General features: G+C 42.7%; 1 protein-coding gene across 2 annotated transcripts; it reads left to right on the top strand.

Moving 5' to 3' along the window:
* Window positions 1-494: 494 nt before the first annotated feature.
* LOC311365603 (homeobox-containing protein 1) lies at window positions 495-23,159 on the top strand. Of its 2 annotated transcripts, none has more exons than XM_084485184.1 (11): window positions 495-723; window positions 1,059-1,174; window positions 1,551-2,040; window positions 2,761-2,846; window positions 3,282-3,392; window positions 5,304-5,534; window positions 6,055-6,211; window positions 6,822-6,904; window positions 18,844-18,939; window positions 19,031-19,149; window positions 20,746-20,863. In XM_084485184.1, exons 2-11 carry the CDS (start codon window positions 1,090-1,092, stop codon window positions 20,749-20,751), a joined length of 1,464 nt encoding a protein of 487 aa, XP_084341310.1. In that variant the 5' UTR covers window positions 495-723; window positions 1,059-1,089; the 3' UTR covers window positions 20,752-20,863. The 2 variants fall into 2 exon arrangements, with proteins under 2 accessions (XP_084341310.1, XP_084341309.1); XM_084485183.1 differs by having other exon boundaries at window positions 496-723; window positions 20,742-23,159.
* Window positions 23,160-24,016: the final 857 nt, after the last annotated feature.

Genomic DNA, 24,016 nt, shown 5'->3' with positions numbered 1-24,016 from the left:
ACACACACACACACACACACACACACACACACACACACATACATATATATATATATATATATATATATATATATATATATATATATAAGTATGTAATATATATAAGTATTTATATTCATTTTTACTAGTAGTAGACTTTGAGATAAATATATTTTTTATTTGTGCTACAACAAAAAAGAAAAAGGAATGAGCTCAAAAAGTAATTTTCAAAAACATTTTTAACGTAGGCGTAGTCCAAATTTTTTTTTGCAATATAATAAAATGACTGCTGTTAGAAGGCGCAGCTGGGTAGATGGTTTGTTTTTAAGAGACGCGTCTGTGGGACCTTTAAAAAAACAAAAACTAAAAATAAGACCGATGCGTTTTGTCGCTGCAACTTCTTTTCTGTATTTTAAAAGTATCCCTCCCTTGTTGTATAATACCACTTCCTGATTCATCGCTCTGAAACTGTCGGGGAAACGATACACAAATTGAGATAGACCAACCCCCTTTGGACATACTCCCCACATAGGCTATTCCCCACTGCATCGCTGGACTAGACAATGTGACCCTGTACCGCACAGTTCACCCGCCTGTGCTAGTTGAAAACACCCGGAGCTACGGACCGAGGTGTCGGTGTTATCACGGGACTAGGTGGGACAACGGCGTTTCGACGGGGCATTAATCTGCCTGCCAGTACAGAGCCCGTCCAGCTGGCTGCCGCCTGCCCTACAGCGACGGGAGGTAAGAGCGCCGCTTCCCGGGACGGTGCGGGTAGCTAGTTAGCTAGCTAGTTAGCTCATTAGCAACTTGCTGTATCCACTGAAATAAGCTAGAAACCGTAGCACGGCGCTAAACAAACGACGATAGCAGCTCTCTGCGAGGGCGTTGAAGTATTTCCCCTCATCTGTTTTTGTTTATAATGCTAGTTCGACGCATTGGTTTTAAAGCGAGCGTAAAGTGTTAACTTAGCAACTTCGCTAGCTAGCGAGGTATTTCATGTTGTCGGATTGCCAGCATAGTATGCATGCCAAATTAACTGCAATACACTGCAGCACGTCGTTTCTCTTCTTCACCAGAGGTCCCAGCTGAGCTGTGCTCCAGCGAGCCATGCGACAGTGGTGTGTCACGGCTGCGACCCCACGCACTGAACCACTCCCCACAGGGCGCCTCTCACCAGCACCCCCCTTAACAGGTAACACCGTATTGTTTTTAAAGAAAAGTTGGGCTCGTTGTTCGACCGATGCATGTGCCTGCTATTGATGAAAATCATGATTCGTTTTTCAAATGGCTGTAACAATGTCTATTCTATCGATGTGGACAAATTGGGAAAGGTTAGCTGGGAAAGTGGTGCCAAGTTGTGAATATTGTGCCAAAAGTTTCCAATGACCAAAAAGTTATTGAGAAGAGAATAGAGCTTAACGTTTAAGTTGGGTTGACTCATCATTCCTATTAAATGCAACCATTACTCCTTAAAAGCCAACTAATAATTTACTATTCTCAGATTCATAAAAAATGTATACATATCTATATATCTTTATTTAAATTCAGTGTTCTGTTTTTCCTACCAGATGACAGGATGGAGTGCGGTGCGGTGGAGCCACGCTACACCATCGAACAGATAGACCTCCTGCAGCGCCTGCGCTTATCCGGCATGACCAAGCCCCAGATCATCCACGCCCTGGAGTCACTGGAGCGCCTGGACCCGGAGCGCCGCCCACTCCACTGTGACCCCCCACCCAACGGCACTCCTCTGGCCTCCATCACCGCCACAGCCACTGCAGCCACCACTCCGGCCCCGGCCCCCACCTCCAACGCCTCCTCTGTCCCCCCGGCCCAGGCTCCATCCTCGTCTTCGTCCTCCTCGTCTTCGCTGTCGCTCGCCTCCGCCACCACGCAGACCTCGGGCCTGGATGGGCCCTCGCTGTCACCAAGCAACAGCTATGAGGCCTCGCCCCCGCCCCTCTACACCGCCAGCGCCGGGGCGCAGAGGTCGTTCAGCTACGACATGCTCGGGGAGGAGGAGTGGGACCTGGAGGAGAAGGTGGAGGAGTACATGAGGTGAGAATGGTGGCATGGAGAGATGGGGAGGGGTAAAAACAGAGCGGACATGCAGAATTAATCAAATAGACTATTGCAGGTGCAAGATATGGGACATAAAGACTATTTGAAGAGGACTGGTGGTGGAGACAAAGGCTGCCAATTATAACAGCAGGGTAATGACAGCTCAAGTCCCGAAGGCACTGACTTGTTCTCACAGAATATTTTGTTAAGCTAATTTAGGTCAGGTGTGCAGGGATGTCTGAATTCTATATAATTATATTTAAAAAAAAGACATTAGCAGTACCCTGTGTTCCAGGAACATGAGCGGGGGGGGGTGGGCTGACTTTGGCTTTCTAGTAATTCAGTGTCTCGGGAAGCGTGATGGGTATGTTGCAGAAGTATAGCTGCAATACATTGTTATGTTGCATGTAACTGCAGCAAGCATACAATAGACCAATTTGACCGAGGTAATAGTATAAATTAGGCTCCTTTTATGTACCAAGGCACAGGTAGTAGACTTATCTTCTCTAGTTTAGTCTACTACCTGTGCCCTGGTACATACTGTAAAAGGAGCCAACCAATAATCTGTGTTATGAGAGACACCTGTGTTTGTCCTGCGATGAATTATCTTAACCGGCGAAGGATGCATTTGTTGATTGCATTTTTTTATTGACAGTTTTACCGCAGACGTGATTTTGCTGTTTGTTGAAGCTGTGCTTGGTTTGTTTTAAATCACAGGAGGGACAGCAACCTCGTGAAAGAAGAGATCAAAGCCTTCCTGAACAATCGCAGGATCTCTCAGGCAATTGTGGGCCAAGTCACAGGTACACTTGAGAAAGAATCTGCACCAAATGTTTGGGCATCTAGATAAAAATAAAAAAAACATCACTATTCCGATAACAGAAGGATGGAGGAAGGGAAGGATCACGTTGTATTGAGTAAAACTATAATCTTTGAAATAGATTTGTTCCTTAAAAAGTTTATGCTACATGCATAACCAAACTCTACACAAGAGAACGACAAGGGCAAAGCAAGGACGTAGTGGTTTTCCAGTCTCTAATACAAAATCAATTAGCTGCTGGCAGCGAGTAGGGCGTTGACACCATCAGCGTGACCCCGCGCCTCAAATATAGGCATAAGTTTGGCTATTAGATGCTGGAAAGGAATATCAAAAGTGCATGACGTCACACACACTGTCCACATCCAATGACTGGTTGGCCTCCAGTTTGTGTACCGTCTCGTTTTGTACCTCTGAACAGGCATCAGTCAGAGCTACATTTCCCAGTGGCTGCTGCAGCAGGGGCTGGAGATGAGTGACTCTAAGCGCAGAGCCTTCTACCGTTGGTATCTGCTGGAGAGGAACAACCCAGGTAAGGAGCAGGACGGCAAACTGATATCTGACGAGTGTCCCGGTGAAGGCGGCCACGCCCATGTGCGTTACATAGTCGCATGTCCTTGTTGGGGATTGCCGATACATTGGCATATGTGTTCTGTTTTACTCAGTTTGTTAAACCTTTTAATTGTAATTGATTCAATCACCAGGTTGTTACTTTTGGTCATGGCAACTAAAAAAAAACCCTGTTTTCCTTACTATTCCTACAGTTAAAGCTAACCTGATAGCATTGAGGAGCCTGTTAAGGCATCTGTTTTTATAGGTGTGTTCACATTAGGTAAAATATTGCCTTTCTAGTGCTCCGTATATAGTAGTCCGTGTGCATGATAGCCATAAATCCAATTGATCAATTGCATTATTTACAGTTCTTTGAGGCTTTGTTTAGCTGAGTGTTGTGCGAGCGGATATGTGGCATCAGGGGATCCTAATGCAGGACCCCTCTGGTGTATTTGTGAGTGTGTATGCCTGTGACTCTGTGTTGGTGTTTCAAGTCACTCACTTTAATTTGACAGGAGGAGATGGGTCTGTCAAGGAAAGTCTAACCCTGTTCCGGAATAATACGGGGTGGGAGAGATAGATGCAAAGATGACTGTGAATTTAAATGTTTATTTCTTGTGGGTTTCATGTCATGTCACTGCCTTCTAACATCCTCCATTTTTCATCTTCATGTCTATTAATATGCATGGTAGACCCAGCTGCCCCAGCCCTCCCTCCCCCTCCTTCTCTTTCTGGCTTCACATGTCCTGATTTCCCTTCTACCCGTTCAGTTCCGTGAGGTCAAGGAAGGACAAGAGATGGATCTAGAGAATTAGACCAAACAAAAAAAAGCTAAGGATAAAGGTAGTCGTGTTACTGGAGATGCTAATCAATATTGTCCAGGCAAACGGTAGGAGATGTGGGGTAGATGCGGTTTGCCTGCAGAGGGTAAAGTAACAGCTTGGGTCAGTGTTGACCTTTAATGTGTCCGAGGCTCCTGAGGCAGGATTTAATAGGGGGGGAAACTTAAGCCATGACATCACTGTTAGTACTGAGATACAGTCACAAATGAATCAGCCAAAATAAGCACCGCTGAGGGTTTGCCCGTCTCTGGTCCGACCAATGAGTCCTCAGTGAAGCAGTGTCTTGTGATGTGATGCCTCATGAGTGTGGTGTCCACTTTTTCCTGTACATTCAGGCCTTAATGTGCTCCTTCAAATCTGAGTGGCACACACGAATGATCTGTAGTTCAATAGATGTTGTGGCAGGTTGACAACTACTGATCCCTGGTTGAAATGGGTTATTTGCAAAGGCATTAAAGTGTCTGATGGTGGAATGCAGCTCTGCCAGTGTTGGCACAGAATAGAAGGTGTATTTCTTTAATCTTTTGAAAATTTGGAGAAATCAAAGCTGGCTGTCGCACCCAGTATGCCTGCCTTCTCGCCTTGCTGTCTTGCCTTTTTGTGTTGCTGCTGCTTGCTTACTCACCCTGGGCTAGAAGCTATTCTCTCGTCTCTCGTTCTCAATCCTGATCCGGGATGGGCTCCTGTGCTGGTTTTCATTCCCTCACTGCTAACTAAACTAGCTAATAACAAGCGTACTAACAACATGTTTCCAACCATTCCAATCAAAAGTGGCAGAACCAGACTATTAAAAAGCCCTGTTAACGTAGCTTTTGTACAATTCAATTGAATGTTGAATTCACAGTCAATTAATTAATCCAATACATTTCTGATTAAATTGATTGACATGCAGGTCTACAGGGACTGCTAATTCTAAACTCCAGTATCTGATATACAGTTCTGGACACAAAAATGGGCTGGAAAAAAATCACAAATGCAAACGTGTCTATGAGCTGACTGCCGGTGGCCTGACATGCCTGACCGGTGTGGTGGTTCTGTCCCGACTAAAGGGCTGAGGTGGAGTGAAAGCCAGCACGGCCAGGGTCCCGTACCCAGGGCCAGGGGAGGGGACAGAGACGGGCCGGCCACGGGGCTGAGCACCGCCGGCCTGGCCGCCAACATCCTCCCAAACCCCAACACCAACCTGCACCCCAACCCAGCCTGGGCCCGGCAGAGGGAGCTGCTGATGCACCTGCTGCCCTGGTACACTGCTGCGGCCGCAGCCGCCCAGGCCCAGCCAGGTAACCCCCTCCTGCCCCAGCCTAGCCTCCCCTCCCTCCCCCCATCTGGTCCACACCCGGCCTTCTGACAGTTGTGTTGCTCGCTTTGGACTTGTGTCGTCATTGTTTATTTTGCAATGTACATCCTAACACATGCAAAAGGTCTGCAAAAACGGGTTGGGCACCATAGCCATCGAACAATGAAATAACATGTGTATTGCCTTAGTAATCATGTGTATATTACAGATACAAATCATGTGCACAAATGTGTTTAATCTCTTGAGACAAATGCGTGGGCTGCAAACTAAAGATCCCTGATGTGTTAGTGATGCTGATCTTACTGCCATATGCTTAAGATAATTGTATAGCTCACCTTTTAAAGATATTCTTTAGGCTCCATCTTTAAAGGGGTTAATTTACTGAAGATTATTAATTGGCATTGCCGCAAGGAAACTCCATTAACACCCATAGCTCGCGATGACATAATTCATGTAACATGGGACATTGCTTTTATGTTCTTCATTTTGCCCACTCTACACAGGTGCCACACTGTCAATGCGGTCTTTTGTGAAGGAGGAGCCCGATTGGAGGACAGGGATCCTGAGTGGCGAGAGGGGTGGGTTAGTGGGCGGGCCTTTGAGGCTGCGCAGAGGTAGCCGGTTCACCTGGAGAAAAGAGTGCCAATCAATCATGGAGAGGTGAGCAAACCACCAGGGCGGCATCTGACTCTCAAGCAGGCAGAACGATATAAATAGTTAAAAATGTTATGGAATGTGCGCAGTTCCCTACATCATGGCTATTATTCAGTCAATAATGTCTCTAAAGCAAGGAGTGAAAATGGTACATAACAGCCTCTATCCGCTCCAGGCCACTTGATTTCTGTGGCCGTCATATGGCCGTATGGCTGTATGTGCTTGGGTGTCTTCTGGGCACCCGCGGCAATAAGAAATGCATAGCTCACCAGCACTGCTCCCAGATTACGCAATTCCACTGCAGTGCTGATCTTTACGAGCTAGTTTAGACTGAAGGACGATACAGTAGAGGTTAAGATGATGTAGGGACAGAGGGGTAGTGGCGGAGGAGGGGCGGGGCTCTGGATGGATACAGCAGGCAAGTCCACTGAGGGAAGGAGGAGAGGGAGAAGAAATTGATCCTCCTTGGCTGCGTAAAACGTGAAATGATGACCGTAGTACAGGGAGAGTCACAATATGAGCGTACTACCTCAAGGAAGGATACAGAGGCACACCTTGGGGGTTTGTATGTCATGTGTTCATCTAGGTAGTCGTCTCAATACTTTTCATGTTTCAGTTTCTTCATAGAGAACCAGTATCCTGACGAAGCAAAGCGAGAGGAGATTGCTAATGCGTGCAACTCTGTCATCCAGAAACCAGGTAGAGTCATCTCTTAATGGATTATATCTGACATGCCCAGGGATTGGCTATAGAGGCCCCGCCTGCCCTTTTTTCCTCCACCTCATTCCCTCCCCAACTCCTATCCAAATCTCTTTAGTATGGAAGTTTGCTTACTGGGACACATGTACCCCATGGGATGTGCAAGTGCACATTCAGAAGGATGCAGGGGCAGTACATCTTGGGCCCCGTCCACACGGGCGAAAATGATCTTTTCCCCTCCGTTTTCCTTGGCAGCGTTTCAGGAACTTCTCTGTAAAGACGGACTCATTGCAAAAAAACGCATCTAGCTGTAGAAACGCTGTAGTATATATTCAAGGCCTCTATGTGGCGCCAGTTCTCCACCAAAAAAAGGAGACAAAGAGGAGTATGCTTATCAAGCCTGCACACTGTATACAAACATACAGTGGTTGTTAAAACTTTTAGATTGAGCAGAAAATACTTTTTAATGTACAGTTAGTAATTAAATGTACCAAGGGGCTGTGTTTAAAGCTACAAAAATAATACAAATCAAACAAAACTAATTAGACGGAAATCGTTGCCAGCTGGTGGGGGGGCGATGACGTCGTTGCCAGCTGGTGGGGGGGCGATGACGTCTTTGTGTATCTCGCGTCCACACGAATCTTAACACGAAAACGCATAGGGCCGTTTTTCTCTTTTTCACCCTGGGACCTGGTTTCAAAAGGCACAGAAAACGGCACAGAAAACGCTGGCTCCTTGGGGACGGTCGGCCCAAACCCAAAACTAAACTTCTGCGTTTTCTAGGGCTGTAACGATACACCAACTCACGATTCGGTTTGTATCACAAATTTTTTACCCACGGTTCAATACATCCCACGATTTTTTTAAATTTAAAAAGGATTTTATTTAAACAACATTAACTTATATAGCAATTAACTTAATGTAACATTTAGTTGGAGGATGCTTGCAGGTAGGCAAAAAAATCCTCAACTCATTTTGTGGTTTAGGCCTATGTATTTTAAAATATTAATGTCAAATAATAGTAATTTGAAAAGTTTGGTAGCACTAACCAGCGGTCCCGCTAGAAAAAAACAGTGCCGGTCAAAGTGACCGGCATTCCATTATGCATTCGCATAATTCGATGACGATGCGATGACATAATAAAACGGCCAAATTTGACGGCAAGCCATGGACATGCCCTTCAACGTACAGTCACAAATAACACGGCGTTGGTTCAGCTCCATTTTGTGACTGTACTGACCAAATGTGAAGCAGTTCCGATAAATTCCCAAGGAGGAGTTTGTTCAAATACAAGGCGAAAAAGTGAAATTTGCCGGTAAAAGTACAAATTTAAAAAGAAAACAGCCGACTTCCGGTGGGTTTTGTGGCATGGGTCCAAGAGGCTTTTCTGTAGGTATTGTCATGTTGTACATGCCTACCGAGTTTCATACATATTGGTGAAATGTGGCACAGGGGCTGCTTTTTAAAGATCCTGTAGGGGGCGCTACAAACATGACAACCACGATTTTTGATAATTCATAATTCAAAATGGCGGAAAATCTGGCAACCCGGAAATATTCAGTTCAAGAGACTTTTTTGTTCATCATGAGGATTTGCATGGGTGTGCAAAGTTTCATGAGTGTAGGTCAAACCGGTGGCGCGTGCTGCTTGTGCAAAGTTTGCACTTTTGAACAGTTGGTATAGCGCCACCTTGGGGCCAATGTGAAGTTGACGCATAGAATATCTAATTTAAAGCAGGCCCCACAAATCTGCCAAATAAAAATGAGTTTTCGTATATGTTCAGGGGGGGTAAAATGCAGTCGAAGTCGAAGGAAAATAATAATAATCGGCCCAAAAACAATAGGGACCTTGCAGGTTCTGCTCGGTCCCTAATTAAAGCTGCGAGCAGCATTTGTGCCAAGCGTGAGCCGACCAATATAACCCTACCGACCACTCAGTGCGTTTACATGACACTCAAGAAAGTCGACTTATTGGCTTAGTCCAACTATGATTGGGTTACTAAGATGCATGTATACACCTTAGTCGAGCTATACTCGAATCGAATTGGGTTACTCATAGTCGAATTAAGACCCTAGATAATGCGATTCATAGACGAGCTAAGCGTGCATATACGGAGTCGAATTGGATTATGCGTTGAATTGCGTTCTGCGCATGCTCAAGATCTTTTCCCGTGGCCGTGAGCCAGAAGTAGAAAGAGACGATAGTCGTGTTGTTGTCGCCGCCACCGTCGGATAAGGGATAACGAGAAACTGCGATTTATTTTAAAAGGTGGCGCAGAAGATGGAGGAAGCCGGTGAATGTAGTTACCCCTATAAGAATTGTGTCGCGGGAGTGCGCATGGCATGCATTCATTAAAGGTGGAAGCACACGGACACTACGCTTCGATTTCACCCAAGGCTGAATTAAAAGTACATGTTTTTCTAAATGTGGGTCATCAACGAGGTTGTAAAGTAGTAACTTCGGGCACATCAACATGCATTCAGTACACACTACGTTTCAATTTAACCCAAGGCTGAATTAAAAGTCCATGTTTTTCTAAATGTTGCTCATCAACGAGGTTGTAAAATAACTACAATCTTTATTCATTCATTGCGCCGCGGCCGAGCTGACAGGGTATTCTCTGATATTATGAATGTTACAGACTGTGTCGGGTTCTCCGACTCTCTGGTACTTCCACAACAAGTAAAGACTCCTAGTCGGGTTTATCTCGCCCATGGGGAAAAAGAATTGGGGGAAATTAACTTTGGCTTTGACTCTCTGAAGTCCAGATTGAAACGCGACATGGAGGAGAAAGCAATGTTTCAGCAGACAGCTGTCAGTTCACTTCGGGTCTATATACCGCAATTTCCGGACTATAAGGCGCACCTGAATATAAGCCACAGCAGCTAAATTGAATGTGTACATATATAAGCCGCACTGGAATATAAGCCGCAGGTGTTTTAATGTTTAATTACCATATGTAAAGCCCAGTTCAGACCAAACATTCGCGACGCAACGAGACTGTTTTAGAATGTCGCAGGGGAAAAGTTACAGCTGTGTGAACTGGTCATTGCAAGGCGGCTGATGCCGTTGCAAGGAGTTGCAAAGAGTCGCCGAAGATTGAACATGTCAAATCGCCAGGTCCAGTTTTAGAATGCAACGATGTGGCTATTTCTCTTCAGCCAATCAGGACACAGCACAGAACAATTTAGGCTTATTAAATAGGCCTACAAGTTGTAGATCCTTATCCTTGGTTCCAGAACAACGATAATGTTAGGCTTGAGCTGATTCATTGACATTATTTTAACGGGACCACCGTTACACATTAGCCGTTGTTATGGTTACATGCTGCCAGTCCGACATGCTCCCATTCCGACAGTCCTGTGAGCGTATGCAAATTAGCCATGTGCGCCAAACAGAAGAAGGGCCCTATCTTGCGCCCGGCGCAATTGACTTTCTACACCGACGCATGTGTCGTTGCTAGTTTGCACCCGGCGCAAAGCTGATTTTCCCCTGCAGCAACCAGGCACCACTACACTTGCATGTTAAATATTATGATGTCAAAGATTATTCATACGTGTGAAACTGCATAGAAATAGCGTGTGGATTGTGGAAACATTTTTTTCCATAGGGCTGCATGAATGAACATGAATGAAGTAAAGTAGGCCTAGGCTATGCCATGCGTTAATATAATAATAATAACAATACATTCGAGGAAAGTATATTCCAGGCTTCCAAAACAAAATCTAGTTTTAGGGTAAATGATTGGTTAAATTATTTGGGAAAGAACAGCTGATACAGCGGTAAGTTGTACTTTTAAATCAATGCATCAGCAAACACCGTACAGCAAACACATATGTTCTTGACCCAGATGTCGTGTACAAGCCCATTACTTTTAGGATTGATGAGTATTTGATCGTGAGAAAACATAGTTTTACCGTGAGTGAGTGTTTAAAAGAATGAATGAATGCGGGTGATGCTTGGTGCGTGTGTGTGTGCACGCCCATCTGTCTAAACACACCCAAATTAAACACGTAAGTGTATGAGAAGGAAATCGAGTCAGTCGACCTGCGATAAGCAGCTGATTCTGAACGAACTCGTCTTCGAGATGGACGTGTTCTAACGCATTTTTAATCAATGAAATGTTAACACAACAGTATATTATATCTGACCATTTAATTTTCGAAATTTTAGGTGAAGCCGAGCTTCCCTTGCAGTCGAGAAGTCGCCACTACGAAAGAATGCAATGTATCCAACTAGCGGGATCTAAACAAACTAAGCTCCAGCGAATTACTACAATGCTGAAGTAGTATAGAATGGCGAAACACAGCAACTCTAGCCTACTCTCAACCAAAATAAAAATAAAACTAATCGCAAACCTAAGTTAGATTACTTTTTAGCAGGATGGAAGTGATGATGATGCGGCTCTCAGTTGTGCCAGAGCGTTCACAGTTGCTATAGACCACCCACCGTCGCCGCCCGGTGCAGCGGTGTGAACTGCCCCGTTTTTAGAATGTCTCAGCCCGTCTCATCGCAAGGAGTTGCAAGCAGTTGCGTCGCGAATCTTTGGTCTGAACTGGGCCTAAGGTTGACTGCATACCGGCAGTTCACGCTTTGGGCGAGAGGGCATTTGGGAAAGAGGAACAGAATTCCGATCCCATCCTGTGCTGTCGCCTATATTAGGGATATTTTCCCCTCAGCCGAATACCAAGGATTTGAGTATGCTTTGGATTTATAGCGCTAGCTGCTAAATAAAATGTATTTGGTACAATATGTCAGACGTCATCTACTCATTACTTTACTCATTGACGTGTTCATTTCAACACATCTCTGGCTATCGTAGCCTTAAGTCAACATGCTGCGACAATCTGTTATAGGCTTACTTTACATGCCTTGGTTTAAACACTAGTAAATCACGAATCATTTTGTTGGCAAGGCAGGGGGAAGAGAGAAAAATACAGATGATGAATTTGATGAATTCTCATTGTTTGCGTTTCCGTAGCCATTTCAGTTCGCCTCAGACTCATTACCTGCTATGGCTGCTAGTTAGTCACAGAGTAGCTTACCATGCCAGTGACGTAGCTGATTGTTGAAATCCAACATGGCGGCGCCCATGTTACAAAAACGACACTTTCACCATACAATTTTATCCCTTTTAACAAGTGCAGCCATTTTAGTAATTGTACCAATGAGAAGGCAGACAATACATCTGTTATATCAACTAAACTTAAAATTTCAGTTCAGTTCATCTTTAATCTTGGGTCAACCTCTACAGGTCTAGTAAGTTTCATAAAAAGCGTGCGATCGGTGTGGGCTGTGTAATGCAAACGCGGCGGAATATAAATAATAATAATAAAAAAAACATTGACAATTACAATAGGTTGCCTCGCACTTTGTGCTTGGCACCTAATAATAATAAAACTAACAATTACAATAGGTTGCCTCGCACTTTGTGCTTGGCACCTAATAATAAAACTAACAATTACAATAGGTTGCCTCGCACTTTGTGCTTGGCACCTAAAAGGGGCATGTCGTGATTCTGCCTTCTCACACCGCGAGACAGGTTTGTGTCGCGATTTCGGTTTTGATACGCATATCGTTACAGCCCTAGCGTTTTTGCAAAAAAAAAAACGTTTCCGTGTGGACGGGACCTTAGTGCGTGCCTTCTGTGGGGCTGGGAACAGGGTTGTCACAGAGGTGTCCGACTGCAGGGGTCACGAAACTGAGAAACCAGGGCGTTGGTCGTTACATTTGCCTTTGCATTTGCCGGCAGAGAAACAATTATTTGATTATAAATAAATGGATTATTTGTTGCCTATATTATTGTATAGGCAACAAAGTGTTTGGTGTGTATTGTGCAGTTTGTCAAAATGCTAAGACCGGACAACGTGGAAACATTGGACCGAACACTGGGTGAAAAGTGGGATTTCCGTCCCCTTGCACGTCAGGAAATTCCCGCAAACCAGACCAATTTCCAGCAGCAAACGACAATTGCCACGTCGCGTCACTTCACGTTTTCGACGGACACATTTCGTCGGATACGGATTCTCTCGCGGAGGCGTTAATGGCCCCGATTAGCATATGAATAGCAGCGAAACCGTGCTAGCCAGACAGATTTTCTCACCCAGGATTGGATGTAAACAAAACGCAAAATCATTTGTTATTGGCTGGCACCCTGGCCCTTTCTTTGCCCTGCCTAAAATTCCTCCCCAGGATTGGATGATAAGCCTACTTTTTAAACAGGAAACTCATTCGTGATTGGTTGACAGACATGTCACTCTAGGTCAGCCTGGGTCATTGTACATTTAAACCACACCCCCAACCCACATAAATCTAACCAGCCCGCTCCTCCTATATCCAATAATATTAATTTTATTAATATTAAAATTAATAATTATAATTGTTATTATGTTGTATATTCATGTCATTGTTATCCTTTGGACTACAGTATTATGACCATCAAGGACATGAATAAATTTGCCAGGAGGAAAGGAAAATTTGCCAGGAACATGTTTATTCATAGAAAGATATCAACTTCATCCCTAGGGGAAATTCAGGGTCCAAGTAGCTTAGAGACAGATACATCATACACATACAACAAACAAGCAGGATTGCAGAAAGTAAGTTTCTGGAATACAATCAACAAAAAAGAATAACAATACTACACACTAGACAATAAGGATTAAGAAACTAAGAGAAAGATACTAAGTAACAGACAACAGACAAACAAGTTCCACATTAATGTGCTGAGGCAGTATGATAAGGGTGACAGGGCAGGGACTAACCCTGTGGTACATGAGAGATCTGGAATGATTTGGTGAGGTGCAAATAAGTAAGGCAAGACAGTGCAATTTTAAGTCAGTAGACCAGCATTAAATACTAAAAACTAAAAATGGGTAGCAGCACAGATGTATTGTAAACCAGTGTGTGTGTGTGTGTGTTAAGGTGCAAAAGGTAAGGCAAGACAGTGCAAGTATGAGTTAGGAGACCAGCATTTGATATTAAATATGGGCTAACTAGAGTAGTTATGTTTACCTATTAGGGGAGGCCTGTGGCAGCGTAGAGATGGATTGAAGATATCGACAATAGATAAATAAATATGGCCAATAAAGTGCACAATGTACAATGTAAACATTGGAAGAAAAAATAACAGTCAATAACATGCAATACTAGAGTTTAAAGTGAATTTAGTCCAGGCTGTTGGAGGGAGGGAGAGGCATTGCATGAGGGCTAACATAGCCAGTAGACATTGTAATTAGTGAGGTAAAAAAACTGCAATTTTGCACAGAGCTCGGTGAGCTCCTTGCTGCGGTAGGACGGAGTCCGTACTATCCATCCCGACACCCCGCCAACGATGCCATCTTCCTCTTCCGACATCATATCTATGGTGGCGCTCTCCCAAAGGTCTCTCTCATCCTCAGCTAAAACACTCTGTCTTGCTTCCAGCAGCTGTAAAACAATAAAATAAAGACAATCAGTACTGCACGATGCAATGCGTATGGACAAAACACATCTATTAATGCACCTGAGAAATACTCATTCAGGGTAGAAAAAACAATGATGGTGCAATGTAATGGTTAACTCATAGCTATAGCAACAACAACACCTTCTAGTCTATCTTGTGATGTGGTATTGACACATCACTAACTGTTGAAAGTTAACAGTGAGCCACTGGCTGGTAGCTTATTTATTGTACTGTCCAATTCTGATTTTTACCGGCATTTGGCCGGTGCTAATTTTAAACCCTGCTCACATTAACCTAAAACAGATCTTATCTAGTCTTACCCTCTTCTCTATCGACTCCGAGCTGAACTCTTTACAGCTTCCGCATGTACTGCAAGGTCTGGTTGCCTGTATCTGTAAGTCCTGCGTACCGTCTCATAATGTCTTGCAGGCAGCTGGGAAACAATTAAATGAGAGTGGAATGAATAGAAAAAAACCTTAAATCACAGTAAAAATTGAACAAGGAAGGAGAAAACAGTTCTGCAGTAAGTTACTTACACACAATGTCGTCAGAATCAGCATGTTGTAAATCTGAACATGCAGACAACGCTCTGAGCAAATGTGTAGTCACAGACTCGTTATGAGGAGAGGACAGTCTGCGAAAACAAAATGGTTAAGGTCGGCATCTGAATAAAATACCCCTGACTAATCACTCATACGGCACATAAATCGCTTATTTTAACCCATCTACAAGGCTAGGGTGTAATAAGGTGTAATAAGGTTCTTAACATTTTAAACGAGGAAATGGCAACATACAATGGCGCCGCAATTTTTAATTCAAGACCCATCCGATAAGTCTATAGATGAAAGTGAATCTCAAAATCAACGTATTCAGGATCAGATGCATACTCCACCATTTTAGCAAACTCCTATCATCTTTCCCCATGTAGGACAAGCGCACTGTCCTCCCTCAGTCAACAAACATTCCAAACATTCTGGCGCCATGTTAAAGCGACCTTCTGCTGAGCTCGGAACGCTACGGTCAGGATAGGCCACGACTTTACCGTAGACTATGGTCATTTTTAACATATCTAAATCCCATTTACCACCGGAATTCCCCTTTCACGTATCTAGATGAGTACAGCAGAATGAAAGCATTATTGTTTAAATCTTACCCTTGCTCTGGGTCGTAGGGCATATGATTTGTCTCGGCGTTATGAAGTCGACGCACAGCTTCCTGTAAATCACAAGACCAAAACAAACACTTTAATAAAGGAACTTACACTGGTTCTGCTCATGGGTTATTTTACAAGGCTACTTTTAGCTGTTTGGGCTAGGCAGGCTACTTAAAAAAACGCTTTACTTTAAGGCTACTTTTAGCAGAGCTAGCTAGGTAGCTAGCAATCACTGAACATAATCTTACCGCGATCTTCGGACTGTGTACCCGCCTTCTCTTCTTAGAGTTAGCGGTAGTGCTGGAGTCTTCCGTACAGACCCTTTTCTCCAAAATGCTGCCATCCGATCCTCCATGGACTGCATCCTTGATTGCGTTATTTTTAATTCAGCAGACATCTGTTGAAAGCTGTCATTGAGCTGCTGAGACAGGCCCGAGATTGCGTTCAACAGCCGCTTCTCTGTGTTCTGCGGACTGGCGGTAGCACTAAGGGTTCGCGTCGAGGGTTCGCATGCTGAGGAGTTCCAGGAGATAAACCGTAAAAAAGACGGCGACTAGTCATAGTAGCAGCTAGAGATCAAAAGTCAAAACCACATGAAACGTGAGAGTACAAGAACTTGTTTTAAAAGTACTCTTGGCCATGTCCTCGCACGTGATTGGACAAAGGGACCTTTGTGGCAAAGCCTGATTAAAACTAATTGTTGAAATGAATTGTTTTGTGTGTCTTTTTAACATAACATTGGCCATTGCTAATGACATACACTACCATCCAAAAGTTTGGGGTCACCGGTTAATTTCTGCATTGAATTCCATTATATATCAGCTTCATGAAATAATCAACTGGAATGCTCTACGGTCATTATTATTGTACAAATATAAGTCAAGATGTGCTGAACACATATGGGATGGATTCGAGAGTGTTTGGCTTTGATTGTCTAATTCAAGGTGATTTTAGAGAATGAATACCAAGTGTGCAATATGCAGTCATCATTACAGAAGTTGAATTCTTTAAAATATCTAAAAATGTAAACATTTCTCAAACAAAGCTTATAATCACACTTAGTTGTGTGCTAAACCATGAAAGCGTAAACAAAGCATTGTGGTTTATATTTTAGGCTCTTTAAAACTGCCAACTTTTATTGTGTTCACACAGAATTTTGCACACTTGGGATTCTCTCAATCACTTTTTAATTAGACATTGGAAATGGTTTGCATGGAACACTAAAATGGTCCCATAGTTGTTGAGCACATCTTGACTAATTTCTGTGCATTCATAATGTTCATCAGGGGTTGGCAACCCTAGGCACGCGTGCCACCACTGGCATGTGGACGCATAATCATTGGCACACTTGCAATGCGCTACAATGCGGCAGCGTAATCATTACTACCGATTTGTTTTGCACTTTATTCAGTTTTGGGCATTTCCTCCCAGTGCAAATATGTTTAAATGAGTTACTGAAAGCAGTGTTCTGAATTGGGATCAATTAATCGTTTTTAAACCTATGTTTTGAGTAATAGAGAAGAAAATATTTAAAAGATTGTTCCAAGTGGCCTGTATGCATGGCCTTCACATGTTTTTTTGCAAAGCTGTACATGTCTTAAAGATATTGATGTGGATGTTTCCATCATTCTCATATAATGTCATTTACATTTTACATTTCTCACAGTGCAAATCTGTTTTTGTGTTTCTGAAAGCAGTATTTTAAGATGGGATATATGTAATTATAATTTGTAAGCCCATGTTGCAAATATAACAACAAAAAAAAACTTTAAAATGTTGATGCAATGATTGTGATTCTGGTTATAATGGAGTTTAATGCTGAAATGAGCAGGTGACTTAAACTTATGAACTGTAGTGTATTCAGTAATTAATCTAGCATACTTTCATTAAATAAATCAATTCAAGTTAAAATTTAAGAGTATCATTAGGCTATACTGAGCCTAATCTATTTATACCAGAGATTTTCTTAAAGTGAAGTTAATACCTTTGTATAGCTAATTTGCATGTGTATAGCTCACAGAATCCGCATTTACATGTTAAAGCTTCCCCTACAATTAGGGGGAGGGGGGCCATGGGGGACGAAACCTGAACTTCTGTGACAATTTCCGGTGCTGCTTTTTGACGGGAATCCCGCTTTTCATGCAGTGGAAGAAGTAGGGGAATGGTGAATTTCAATGTTGTTGCCCATTCCCCTTTGTTGTTCTTGCATTTGTGAAAGTTTTGATATATACTGTATGTGTTGATGGCAGCGAACCGGAAGAGGCAGCTGTGTCCCGGTAGTGATGATAACATGTCACTTCCCTAGGTGAATTTTAAGTGACGCCAACTAGTTTCTAACTTGTCTTATAGCCTCATCAAACAAGTAGATTTTTCCTCCAAACAGTGTTAATGTGATTTCCTCAAATGTAAATCATTTGGTTGATTTGTTGTTATTGATTCACTAATAGTGTTTCTTAAAGCCAACAATTAAAATAACAAAGTGACAATGTGTTTCGCCCATACTGTAGTATTGTCATTGCAATGAATGGCAGATAGGCTCTTATTTATTTAAAATTTGAACCGCAAACTGCTTCCCAAAGGTGTGAATTTAAATTTAGTTTAACTTCTTCTTACCACTCTTTGGTTAACTCAATTCATGGCAATCATCCCATTTTCTGAAAGATTTAAATGTTTTGATCATAATCCATACATTAGAAATCATTGTGTTTGAATCTTCACCTTAGAATCAATGCATTGCCATTGGCTGAAAGTTCCCCCACCATCCCCCATCACTTTAAAACATGGACGGAGCAGCGCTTTCCTACTTGATGCAGAACCCTCCATGATCAAACTTAGCTGAGCTCATTATATGAAGGCAAGCCGAAAGTGTCTGTTTGACAGCAACTAATTGAGTGTTGGGGCCGTAAACGCCACCCTGAGGTTATGAGAGTGTCCGGTCAACAAACCCCCAAAACAGCGAAGGAGGAACTCTTTAATTAATAAAACCATCAAAGCGCTGACACCCTGGTGGCCAGCTGCCCAAATGACAACGCACACCAAGTCACTGAACTTCTTAAGATCTTAGTAGCTCTTATTCATTGTAGAGTAACCATGCCACTATTGTTGACTTTGTGGAGAAGAGACAATACCACTAGCTAAGTCTACCTATTGTAATCTATTCTACTGATTTGCAATGTTAAAGGACGATGAGGGCGCACATTTGTCACCAGTACAGAGTTTTCTAAAATAGTTTGAGGACATGGTTTATATAACTATATGGAAATGTATGCTGAGTAGAAGTTAATTAGGATGGGATATTGGACGATATCCCTCTCATATGATCATGGTTGGTTTTCCTCACAGGCTGCAAACTGTCTGAGTTTGAGCGCGTGACAGCATTGAAGGTGTACAACTGGTTCGCCAACCGCCGCAAGGAGATGAAGAGGAGAGCCAACATAGGTGAGAACGGTGCACCTGCACATCCGACTTGAGAGGCTTTTTGATCACCATGATGTCTGATTGGGTCTTCTTCTTCTCTCCACCCCACCAGAGGCTGCTATTCTGGAGAGCCACGGGATCGAAGTGGCCAGCCCCAGCTGCCACTCCAACGGAGAGGAGGCGGAGGCGCAAGACTACAATGAGCATATCCAGCAGCGCTTCTCAGAGCAGGTAGGTCCACCCAGAGCCACCGCACACTTGGGTCACTGAGACTTCTTCTGCTGCTCGTTTGCATTAAACCAAGATCATTTGTTGGGGGTCATTTGGTTTAATGAAGGTATGATGCGTAACATTTCTGCAATATCTAAAAAGGACTAGGCCTATGTTATACAGCTTGTTGTGTGCATACATTATCCAAATAATTTCCAACACTGTTCTAACACAGAGAGAAAGCTGTAGTTTTATTCAATGTTGCGTCCTGTTGCATTTGGTCGCATGTCAATGCAGTCACACGCAAAAACTGGAGTGGTTATTGTACATCACTTATTTTAAATTGATCTCAAATTAATTTAATTTCACATAAATTCTAATAGAATGAGTTTTTCTTATTGTTAGCACTGCTTCATATAGTAGGTCGGAACATCACTGATGGGTTTTTATGTGTCACTTAAACAGAGTTTGTTTAGAAAAAGGTGACATGATTCATAGGAAGGGGCCAGGGTGCCGTGCATTGCTCATATTCTTTCTGGCAAAAGATGTTGTCACCTTTTTGGCCGTCACCAGTTTGCACCCCTGTATATACAGTCTGTTAAATCAGTTGAAATTGTTTTGTATACATTATGTGTGGTATACACACACTAGTGCTCCATCGGCTACACAGTCCTTTATATGCTTTGTACTGTTGTAGAGCTAGCGGGATATGCTTCTTAACAGCCATTGTTATCCATTGGGAACATGGAAACTCGAGACTTCTCCAGATTAATTTAGTTTAGTTAGGCTATTGTTTAGGACAGGGTATTTTGATATTCGCCTGAAATACTGACCAACAATGGCTGTATAGAGGGGAGTAATGCTGACCGTCTCCTGGGCAGGTATACAGTACACTGCTAGACACACAGGAGTTATACCGTGGTCACGTCTTTTGGTTCCCTCGTCAGATCGCTGTAATTCAGAAAAACTAGCTTATTTTGTTATTTAGTTGGATTGGATTGAGATAGATTGATATTGTTATTTAGTTAGATTGAGAGCGCCCTAGCAGCAGAAATGACATATTATACCTTTTAGAGTGTACTTTAACCCACAAAATGGGTTCTATACTGAGAACTGATCTTTCAAATGTATTTTAAATGTTCAATGGCTATTACGTTCTCTTAATGGATGCAGGGTTGTCATGAGCGCAGGTGAACACCCTGGGCTAAACAGAACAGATAGAACAGAGCTCTCAGTCTTCACACAGTCCATACACAGTTTGATCCAATAAATGTATAATATTAATTACGGTATATTGTACAAGTCTATATTGTAGTTTCTAAAGGTAATAGTAGCGTATATTTTCTAATTGTATGTAGATGCTGGCATGAACGGACCTCCACATAATCGTCGTTTTGTAAACATGCTGCCAACCAAGTGAATTGGTTGGCAGTGTCCGTCGCCCATGTGTTGATGTTGAATGTGTTACAAAGCAGGGTGATTGCTTGATTTTTGAAAAGCAGTTGCATCACACGGCAGCAGACGCATCGGTGTGCCATAGCAACTAATTATTTTACTTGGGAGTCTATGTTGCTGTGGTTTTTCACACCTTTTACATTTCTCTCTCCCCAAAGGAAGAGTTGACTTCCCAGAGAAATGCCGATCAACAAGACCCTACCTCATTGGCTGCCACTGAGGGTGCATCACTTCCTAGCCCTGCCCCTCAGCTCCCAGAACAAATGAAAGATCAGGAATCCAAAATGGACACTGTGGACGAGGAGTGACTGAGCCCGTCCCCAAGGAGAGCTTGGATTTCGGAAACAACAAACAAAATAGGAAAAAAAAGCCGGAGTGTCTCTCCCTCTGCCCTCCTCTCCCTATCAGTGGGGGCAGCCGGGGATCGCTGACACTTGGGAAAACCAACAAGAGTAAGGGTGCTAAAGCTTGCTGTAGTGCCTCTAGTGGTTAGGAGGCCACTGTAATCGTATCAACAGTAATCCTGCTTATATTAATGGCAATATCTATCTCTATATATATATAGTGCATTCCAAGACGGTCTTAACAAGCCTACGTTTCTTAGGGGGGGGGGGGGGGGGGTTTGAGAGTTAAAGTATACCTCGCCCAGCTTTTATGCTACGCCTACAGTTTTTTGCTTCACCTCATGCCTCTTGTGTTAACCATTATCAAGGTAGAGGGTGTTTTGACGGATGGTGAGTAGGACCCTGCTGGTCAGGCGTGTTTTGGGTGATAAAAGAAAAAACTGATCTATTAGGAATTTGGTGTTTTAAAAAGGTCATTGCTCCAGGTCGTTGAAGAGGACCTTCTCCATTCTGCCTAAATGGCGGTGTGTGTGTGTGTGTGTGTGTGTGTGTGTGTGTGTGTGTGTGTGTGTGTGTGTGTGTGTGTGTGTGTGTGTGTGTGTGTGTGTGTGTGTGTGTGTGTGTGTGTGTGTGTGTGTGTGTGAGACTGAATGTGAACCTATGAAATCAGCCAGTATTGTTGATCTCCAACGATTTAGACTAGAGCGCCCTGAGGGACCGATCACATCTCAGGTAATCCCAAAGACGGTGGAAAACGACTGAAGAATCACATGGTGTTTTTTTATTTTTTTTCTCAACATAAGCCTTTGTTATTGTCAAAATGATTGTTTCGCGCCATTTCAGCCATTTTAAACCAAACAGAAAAAGGTTTTTTTTACTCTTTTGTAATTGCAAAAAAAAGAAAAAAAAGCCCAATCATGTACTTTGTTTCCCTCTCTGGGATTGTATAAAGTGCAATATTACCTTATCTTATCCTATATCTAGGTATATTTTTGTTGCCTGTCGTCCATCTTGTAGGTGGTAGGCAGTCTAATGTTTTTTTCTAGTTCTATTTTCTAATGTACTCCTCACATTTCAGTCTGACTGAACCCAGAAACTCAATACTAGTGACTCTTGGAAGACTCTTAGTTCTGCAAGTCTACTGTGAGACGGCTTTTAAGTCGACTGTAAGTCCTTTTTTTGTTTCAACGTTTTAGAAGAGAAAACGCTAAATATGGAATGTTCTCATATAATCATGGGGCATCGTCTGTAATCATGATATATATCAGCCTGTACTTGCTAAAGGCACCTTCCTCATATTTGAATAAGCTAAAGCTTGAGCTCATGTTATTTGAAAAAATTGCACAGTGGACCCCCACTATAAGTAAAAGAAGGGAACCGTTAAAAAAATCTATATATTAAAATGACAATTTATCTCGTCACGGATGTTTCCATCGTGGATGGTTTCCACGTCTGCGACGACATAAAATGTACGCGTATACCTTCTGCGGGTACGTTTCTTTTCTTTTTTTTAGGCACTATTGTGAAACTGTTATCCATCAACGTTTTAAACTCTAAATGGAGGACCTAATCTCTGCAATACGTGGTCCGTTATATACTCCATTGTAGGTCCAAGGCCTAGTGAGTAACTTAACTCCAAATGGTTTATAAAATAAACCATGCCTCTTGTCCTCAAATACCCCCCACCCACCTATCTTCCCTCAAGGGGGGAGCTACAATCTTACCTCCTAATGCCAAAGCTACGTCACGGTATAGACGGGGCATCAAGAGAACATTGTTGTGACCTCCACGCAGTATGTCGACTAGAACGACAATCGTGACACTATATATCTACACTCGTAAAATGGTCATTTTGCTCAATACACTAGCCAACTCTAGCTTACCTCAAAATAATAACTTGTGTCATGAATGTGTTTGGCGGTTGGTTGTTATAACAAAAGAAAAAAAACTGATGCAGCAAGACATGTTTTCTGTGACTGTTTCTTCTCTGGACAGTGATTATGTAGCATTTATGACGATAGGGGTCTCTGTGTGTGTGTGTGTGTGTGTGTGTGTGTGTGTGTGTGTGTGTGTGTGTGTGTGTGTGTGTGTGTGTGTGTGTGTGCGTGTGCGTGTGTGATCACATGCCAGTTTCAGATGATAGTCTGTCACTGGGGCGAGACCCTCCAAAAAGCTGCACGCTATTTCTGATTATTAAGCTTCTCTTTATCCGTCTGCTTTTATCTGACAATAAACCAATAATAGTAATAAAATCTGTAAACTACCTGTGTGACGTGTGCAATTTGTTGTGGCTTATCGTGGTCAACACTAACTAGAATGAATGCTAAAAATACACCTCTGGCCTTTAACTTTTGATGACATCAGCAGTTAAAGCTATGTGACTATGGAGTCAAGTCACACTGTCATATTGCCACCACTGCCTACTTAATGTTGACATGTTGTCTTGCATCGAACACTGTTACTCAGAAAGGCTATGCTCTTGTAACTAGAGAATAGCATTTCTGAGTAACCTCTTTACTCCTAACTAAATTAGGACAGCAGTAGGTTTAGCTAGAGTCTAGCTAATCTCAAGGCAACATGTCGTATAAAATATACAACCCAAAAATAAATGACTCAATCATATGCCTTCGGTTTGTTTTGGAATTCTAGTGAATATCTAGTGAGGGGCTCCCAGGGGGGCGGGGCATATCTAGTGAGGGGCTCCCTCAGACCCATCGCATCTTAACACATTCCGTGCATTCTGGTGAATTTTTATATACCAATTTGTGCTCATTCATCATCAATTCAAATGTCTATGTACAGGAAAATACTAAATATAATGAATTAAGGCTCTCAGGCATTCTGTGTAGAATGCCTGATTTATACTTGTGCAGGTAATAAACACATACAAACCACAAAGAAAAGGTTTACACACACATTCACATATTATCATTGAGGTGGTTATTGTATAATCATGATTATTTTCCTTTGGAGCATTATTTTCCTTTGGCCACTACCAATCAGTGGACTTTGTTGCGTATTCTTTCAAAATAATTTTATTCTCTTTTTGTATCACGCTGCGTGTCTATACTATTATTAAATTATTAATT

The sequence above is a fragment of the Micromesistius poutassou genome (assembly GCF_964030765.1).
Source record: "Micromesistius poutassou genome assembly, chromosome: 20".
Taxonomy (NCBI): domain Eukaryota; kingdom Metazoa; phylum Chordata; class Actinopteri; order Gadiformes; family Gadidae; genus Micromesistius; species Micromesistius poutassou.
This window is presented reverse-complemented; position numbering and strand designations above follow the sequence as displayed.

Coding starts and splice junctions, on each gene's coding strand:
- LOC311365603 (XM_084485183.1), top strand. CDS start 1,090: ATGCGACAGTGGTGTGTCACGGCTGCGACCCCACGCACTGAACCACTC. Junction 3,393..5,303: donor GCTGGAGAGGAACAACCCAG/GTAAGGAGCAGG, acceptor TCCCGACTAAAG/GGCTGAGGTGGAGTGAAAGC. Junction 6,905..18,843: donor CTCTGTCATCCAGAAACCAG/GTAGAGTCATCT, acceptor TTTTCCTCACAG/GCTGCAAACTGTCTGAGTTT.